The sequence below is a fragment of the Oratosquilla oratoria genome, chromosome 23, assembly GCF_046742065.1.
Source record: "Oratosquilla oratoria isolate Oo_2021 chromosome 23, ASM4674206v1, whole genome shotgun sequence".
Taxonomy (NCBI): domain Eukaryota; kingdom Metazoa; phylum Arthropoda; class Malacostraca; order Stomatopoda; family Squillidae; genus Oratosquilla; species Oratosquilla oratoria.
In genome coordinates this window covers 55,794,699-55,802,198 of record NC_134799.1, presented here as the reverse complement: position 1 = coordinate 55,802,198, position 7,500 = coordinate 55,794,699, and the positions used below count along the sequence as shown (strand labels likewise).

General features: G+C 42.1%; 1 protein-coding gene across 1 annotated transcript in view; it reads left to right on the top strand.

The window, feature by feature from the left end:
- The window catches only part of LOC143038124 (uncharacterized), a 588,663-nt gene that overhangs the window by 532,369 nt on the left and 48,794 nt on the right, over positions 1-7,500 (top strand). The window contains exons 47-50 of the mRNA XM_076207122.1: positions 3,052-3,316; positions 3,627-3,739; positions 5,390-5,533; positions 7,492-7,500. The exon at positions 7,492-7,500 is cut by the window's right edge and continues 168 nt beyond it. Of these exons, the coding sequence (XP_076063237.1) occupies positions 3,052-3,316; positions 3,627-3,739; positions 5,390-5,533; positions 7,492-7,500 (531 nt within the window). The remainder of the gene's footprint in view (positions 1-3,051; positions 3,317-3,626; positions 3,740-5,389; positions 5,534-7,491) is intronic.

Below are 7,500 nucleotides of genomic sequence, written 5' to 3'. Positions count from 1 at the left end.
TATTTGCCACCTCCTCCTCCACTCCCGCTCTCCTCCTCAGCTCCTCGTTTCTCACTCTATCTAACCTTGTAACCCCTACCATACTTCTCAGATATTTCATCTCAAACACATTTAAAATTTTCCTCTCTGTCTCTCTTAAATTCCAAGTCTCTGCCCCATACAATGCCGTCGGCGCAATCACTCCTTCATACAACCTCCTATTATTATCCATTCCCAGATGCCTGACGCTTTTTAATCCCCCAAGGAATTTACTTGCTTCTCTCAATCTACAATTTACCTCCAACGCCACTCCTCCCTTTCCGGCCACAGGCGACGCTAAATACCTAAAAATATCCACTTCCTCCAGCCTTTCTCCTTCCAGACTTACTTCCAACTCACTGCCATCCTCTACCCTTGTACATCTCATCACCTTACTTTTATCCATATTTACCTTCAACTTTCTACTACCGCATGCCTTCTCGAACTCCGTCATTAACTCCCTTAACGCCCCTCCTGACCCTAACACAGCGCAGTGTCGTCAGCAAACAACAACTGGCTCAACTCCCACTTTTCTCCATTTCCTTTAACCATCTCCAGCCCCCTGCTCATTACCCTCATCTTTACCTCTCGCACCAACCCATCCATGTACACATTGAACAGCCATGGCGACATGACACATCCTTGACGCAGTCCACCTTTACCTCAAGCCACTCACTCTCTCCATTTTCCATTCTACTCCAGGCTCTACAAGTCTCGTAAAAACTCCTGACTCCCCGTAACAGCTTTCCTCCTGTCCCATATATTTGTAAAACCTCCCACAGTGCCTTCCTGTCTACCCTGCGATAAGTCTTTTCCAAATCCATAAAAGTCCGAAAAACAACCTTACTTTCTCCTAAAGCTTTCTCACATATCTGTTTTACAAAAAAAAAAAAAAAGTGATCTAGGCAACCCCTACCTTTCCTAAGCCCACTCTATTCCTCACCAATTACTCCCTCTGTTACTCTCCTAATCCTCTCAATTAAAACCCTTCCATGAGCCTTCCCAACTACACTCAACAAACTGACCCCTCTGAAACTACTACACTCACATTTGTCCCCTTTTCCCTTGTTAAGTGGAACTATATAAGCACTCCAGTCCTCCGGCACTCTACGCTCCCTCACACACACATTAACTAACCTTACTAGCCAGTCCATTATTACTTCCTTCTTCATAAAACTCTGCATAACACCCATCCTGGTCTCATCATTTTCAGAACTACTTGCACCTCATCTTTTCTTATTTCTCCCCCATTTTCCTCTCTCATCACGGTCATATTCTTAGCGCCTCCCACTGCTACCATCAATCACTCCCTATCCTCCTCCACATTCAATAGCTCTCTATAATACTCCGTCCATCTTCCCCTTACCGCCTCCTTTTCCGTTAGTATCTGTCCATCTACGCATTTTACCTTTTCTTCTCTATTTGACTCACCTCCCCTTCCTCTCTTGATTTTTTCCTAAAACGTATTTTATTGTTCAGGTAATTTTTATGACCGTTACGCAGAGGATTCGAACCTACTGCTCTGGCGCCAAGAGGCTTCCAAGTCACTAGCGAAATACTCATATATTTTATTGCTTTCAAAAATTTCTGTCATACTCCTCCCCATTTTACATCTCTTCTCCTTTTTGTCTCCTTTATCTTTTGTTTTACTTTTTTATACCTTTCGTGGTTTTCTTTCATCCTACTTTGCAACCAGTCCCTGAATGTTCACTTCTTCTCTTCTACTACTTTCTTCACTTCATCATCCCACCACTCACTACCTTTCCTTCTATTCTCTCCCATCCTCCTTGTTCCACATACCATCTTTGGGCACCTTGTCATTTCTTCCTTGAAACACCCCATTTCTATTCCACATTTACTTCTACTTCATCTTTCGCCACCTCCCATACTTCTCTCAGCTTCTCCTTGTGCTCCTGCTCTTTTTCCTTCTCATTTAAACATTTTGCTCTAAGCACCTCTCTACCTCCCGCTCTTTTCCTCTTTCTCCACCTATCCTCCACAGAAAAAAAAAAAAAAAAAAATCTGATATTCCCCCACTCTCTCCCCTAAGATCATGGACATCCAGAACTCTCCCTGCTCTTTTCCTGGATACCACTACATAGTCCATTAATGCCTTATCAAACACCCTTCCATTCACCACCCTCTCCCATGTGTACTTATGCTTGACTTACTTCCTAAACACTATGTTAGCTATCATTAACCCTCTTTCTGAACACAACTCCCACCATTAACTCTCCACTATGATTCTAATCTAGTACTCCACACCTCCCAACAACTCTATCTATTGGTTCATCCCTTACTAGCATTGAGGTCTCCCAATACCACTACATTGACATTCCTCCCAAAACTCTCTGCGCACTCGTTCAAATCTGTCCTTTCCTCTACACTGTTCTCACAACCAGGCCCATGTGCGCTTACAAAAATCCACATCTCCCTTCCCAGTTCCACCTCTATCCACATTAACTCTAAAGAAACTTCCTTCCACTCCACCACTCGCTTACCTACCTCCTCCCTTTTCTTTAATAATATGGTCATAGATTAGGATAAGGTGATAAACATAAACACACACACACACAAACACACACACACACACACACACACACACACATACAAACACACAAATAAACAATGTGTTGTATCCATATATTCCTTAACCTGGCTACCTGGATTCAAACTCAAATTTTATTAGAAAATGTACTTCATTCTAAGTAATAAATTTACAAGGAAACTTTATAACACTTATATTCTTCTCTGGATATTGGAATATGTAGTTCATTCTAAGTGATAGTTTTTATATGGTCAAGACTTGTATAACACTTGTAATACTTCCTACTCCCTAGTTCTTTGTCCTTCTTCCACATATATCTAGATTATTCTCTAGACGTATCTTTTATGACAATTCTCCATTCTTTCTTTGGTCTTCTTCTCCAAAATTCCGCCTTTGTTCCCTGCCATGCCTTTGTTGTACTCTTTTTTTCTTATAATTTCATCTATAGTCAGCAACAATGCCCCTATTTCTTCTTTTCCTTCCAGATGGGCAATATCCAGTGTACCCGAATACCTTGCGAGACTCGAACCTCGTGTCCTTACCCGGTGCCCGGGATATGCTGTCCAGAATGCGGTTCTGGGTGCCACTACCACAACCAAACCCTCCCGGACGGTGCCACATTCCCGGACGAACTGGTGCCTTGTCAGGAGTGCCTGTGCCACGGTGGGTACGTCACGTGTGCCAGCAAAAGGTGCCAGTCTGTGCCATGCACCCATCCTATTACAGAGGAGTGCTGTCCCAGCTGCTCAGGTGAGGGAAACTAAAGAGAGAGGGACGGACGGAGGCGTGGGGGGTGGCAGTTGTCAAGAGGGAAAACTGGATTTAGAAAACGGGGAAGCACAGATCAACTGGAGTTAGAAATAGTAAAGTGTTGTGGTTTGTAGGGGTGTCACTAAAGTCCTTGAATCGGTGACTGCATAAAAGTTATGCAGTCTGAACCCCATACGGTGCATTAGGGAGGAAGGAGAGTGAAAAAATAAATCGAAGAACGAGAATGGAAGCGTCAGCATACAATAGAACTATAATGTATAAATCATCTTCCACGACCGTTCTTTGGCAGGATGCTTGATGGACAGCAGGATCATAGAAAACGGACTACAGTTCGCTCACCCTTCGCAAGAGTGTCAAGTCTGTGAATGCCAAGACGGGAGCGTCAAGTGTCAGCTGGTGCAGGTCAGGATCTATCGTATCAAATTTTACAACAGGTGGACATTTCTCTCTCTCTCTCTCTCTCTCTCTCTCTCTCTCTCTCTCTCTCTCTCACACACACACACACACACACACACACACACACACACACACACATACATACACACGCACACACACACGGCTCGGTGGCGGATTGGTAAAGCACTGGCCTCACAAGCCAGAGAACCGGGGTTCGATTCCCCGGCCGGGCGGAGATAAGTTGGGTTTGTCTCCTTTCACGTGTAACCCCTGTTCACCTAGCAGTGAGTAGGTACGGGACGTTAGTCAAGGAATTGTGACCTTACTGTCCCGGTGTGCGGTGTGCGAGTGGTCTCAGACCTACCCAGAGATCGGCAAATAATGAGCTCTGAGCTCACTGCCGTAGGGTGGTGTCTGGCTGTCTCGACAGAAACTGCAGCAGATCCGAGGTGAATACACACACACACACACACACACACACATATATATATATATATATATATATATATATATATATGTGTGTGTGTGTGTGTGTGTGTGTGTGTGTGTGTGTGTGTGTGTGTGTGTGTGTGTGTGTGTGTGTGTGTGTGTGTGTGTGTGTGTGTGTGTGTACGTGTGTGTTATCAAACAAAGGTACATAAAAGTATGGGGATATATAGCAGTACCATATAAGGCTGGGACCAATACGGGTGCCTTCATGCAGTGATCCTGTGAGATGGCCATCGAAGAGTAGTCTCCCCGTTCCCCATCTTCAAAACTCCTCATCTCCACATTAAGGTGCAACCCTGAGGGGCTGGCATTCGGTCACTGGACCGGGCCCAAGATCTCTGTCAATTTCGATTATTTCCTTCTTCAGTTTTTCATACAAGGAAGACCAAGAGCAGGTAACTGTTCTCTGTCTCCAGCTACCACTGTTTGTCCAGGGATAAAAAGACACAAACACTAGACCAACACTTCTCCACAAATAGATCTAAATGAGGGTCCAAGAACTCTTTCCGGCCTCTGTGCGGTTGATGGAATCCAGTAAGTAAAGTTCATGGTAACAGCTGTTCTAAAAGCTGAATCTTTTTATGATGAATACTAACAATACTAGAAACTATAGGTTTATACTACCGAAAGCAGATTCAACCTAGAAGTAGGTAGAAACAGCTTCGCTAATCGCGTAGTGAACGAACGGAAGAGAAAAAAATCTTTAAGAGGTAATGATGTCTTTGCAATTACAAGTTTTAGGATTTAGCTGGATGAATTAAAAGAAATGCTGCTATGTCTTGCAACTATTTAATTTGTTCACTTGTACATACATCTATTTAATTATCTTATTAATTTGTTTATATTTGTATTGTATTTTCTATTACTGTTTTCGTTGTTGTTGTTATTGTTTTCTGAATCCAATTTTGTTACAGGCCAAAAGGTTTCTTTGTCGACATGCTTTTCGTTATATCCCTTTGTAAATGCAAGCCCTGAATTCCCCCGTGGTTGTTAAAAAGATAATAAAAGATAAAAATAAATAAACAATAAGCAATAAACTCTATTTTTGGATACCGTCACCACAATATTTTTTATCCAAAATGACCGTTTTTTGTATGTACCTTCCCCCAACATTACTACTCACCATAATGCCTCAACGTGTACACTTTGCTTCCCATCCATCTCCAGTGCCCCGAAGTCGACTGCCCCCATCCAAGCATCGTGAACTGCTGCCCGACGTGTGAGGACGGATGTCGTGTAGGAGACCTCCGTTTGCGTGACGGCATGATCCACCACCCAAGAGACCGTCCTTGCCATCAGTGCGTCTGCCGGGTGCGTCTAGGATAGCGAGGTGTTTGGGAAAGAACAAAAGGGAGGAGAAATGTAAAGGAGATGTGAATAGAGGGAAGGGAAAAAATGTCAGTGTTGGAAGTACACGGGGAAATGTCAACCACCATTACCCAAAAAATAAAATAATAATGATAAAAAAAAATGCTATAATAATAACAGGCTAAATTTCTTGCCTAGTACTTCCTGGTAAAAGTCATTTAGTAGCTACTTTACAAGATTAAATGCCATCTCCTATGAGATTATGTGCCCTTTTTCTCGATATAATGTCCTTTGATTGTAAAGCTGTTCTTACATTCACGTTCACTTAAATCTGCCAACTAACCTGCTTCAGATAATTTGAAGAAAAACTGTTTTCCTCTCTCTCTCTCTCTCTCTCTCTCTCTCTCTCTCTCTCTCTCTCTCTCTCTCTCTCTCTCTCTCTCTCTCTCTCTCTCTCTCTCTCTCTCTCTCTCTCTCTCTCTCTCTCTCTCTCTCTCTCTCTCTCTCTCTCTCTCTCTCTCTCTCTCGCTCTCTCTCTCTCTCTCTCTCTCTCTCTCTCTCTTAGTCTCTCTCTCTCTCTCTCTCTCTCTCTCTCTCTCTCTCTCTCTCTCTCTCTCTCTCTCTCTCTCTCTCTCTCTCTCTTATTTTCTTTTACAGAATACTAAAGTCTGTGAGTTTTTTTTTTTTTTTTTTAGGTCCTTGGTAGCTACATATTATAGGACTGATTAACCTGTTATTCTTTGACGCATTTTATAAAACTATTGTAGATATTTATATTACCAATTTCAATAAGTCATTAGTTTTTCTAATAATACAAGAACTTGTAACAGTGACAACTTTCAATGAAATTTTAGTATCTCTCTTTGTAATTTCTTCTCAATATAGTACTACTCCAAGCTTACAATTTTTGGTACTAGTGTAGCTTGTATCCTACCAGACTATTCAGAATGTAGATTGTATCCTATCATGCTATTTAGGTTGTAACTTGTATCCTACTATGCTGTTCAGAAAGTAGCATGTATCATAGCAATCTTTTAAGTCAAAAAAGGTGAAAAAAATACTCGTGTAACACTTTTGGTATTTAACGAGAACATGAAAAAGGAAAACAGTTAATAAATTTATGTCAAAATGTCAATGTAAAAACACAGCACGAATGTCATTCAACAATTCTAGAAAGAGATAAGTATCAGCGGCTTATCAAATTTCCAGCAAAATTCATCTAGATGCCCTTGAAGATGATGCTGTGGAACACTCCTTTGTTTTTTTGAAGAAAAAAAAAATCTATCATTGCATCCAACCAAGATCTTTCGATAGATTAAGTATGAGCTCCTGAACCGGGATGGACATAATGTTGTTGATGGTCTACACTGTTATGTATATATCCTAGGCGCGTCAGACCGCGATAAGCCGGCCACTCATTGGAATGAACGTAGGAACCTCTCTGAACTTCCCGATGAATAATCGGTATCAAGGTTACGATGTCTCTTTTCAAAACATAAAAATAACGAACATCATGTTCCTTTGGTAACCCAAAGACACAGAGACTGTCGATCGGTTGACCGTGATTGCGGTTGTTATCTACTGGATTTGGGTCCTCTTTTTCCACAGCATTATCTTCAGATGACGGCCACGGTTGCACTTCCGTCGTCCAGCAAATCTTGTTTCGTCAATTTGGGCAGATTTGGTTTCTATCCCGGCCAAATGCCCTCGATTGTTGCCGACAGTAGTTGAATTGATCTGCTACCTATCTATTCTATCGTTGATTATCCCAACACTCCACGACTAAATAATTTCCAGGATACCACATAGCCCCAATTTGCTGTTCAGTCGTCCATTCCCATCCTTATAGATGAGGAAATAATTCCCCAACCTGACTGATACGGATAGGGAATCACCCAAGGAAGGCCGCTAAACTCGCTCACTGAACCCAATTCCAAAACTATAATGTTATACGTCTCCAGGGAGGACAT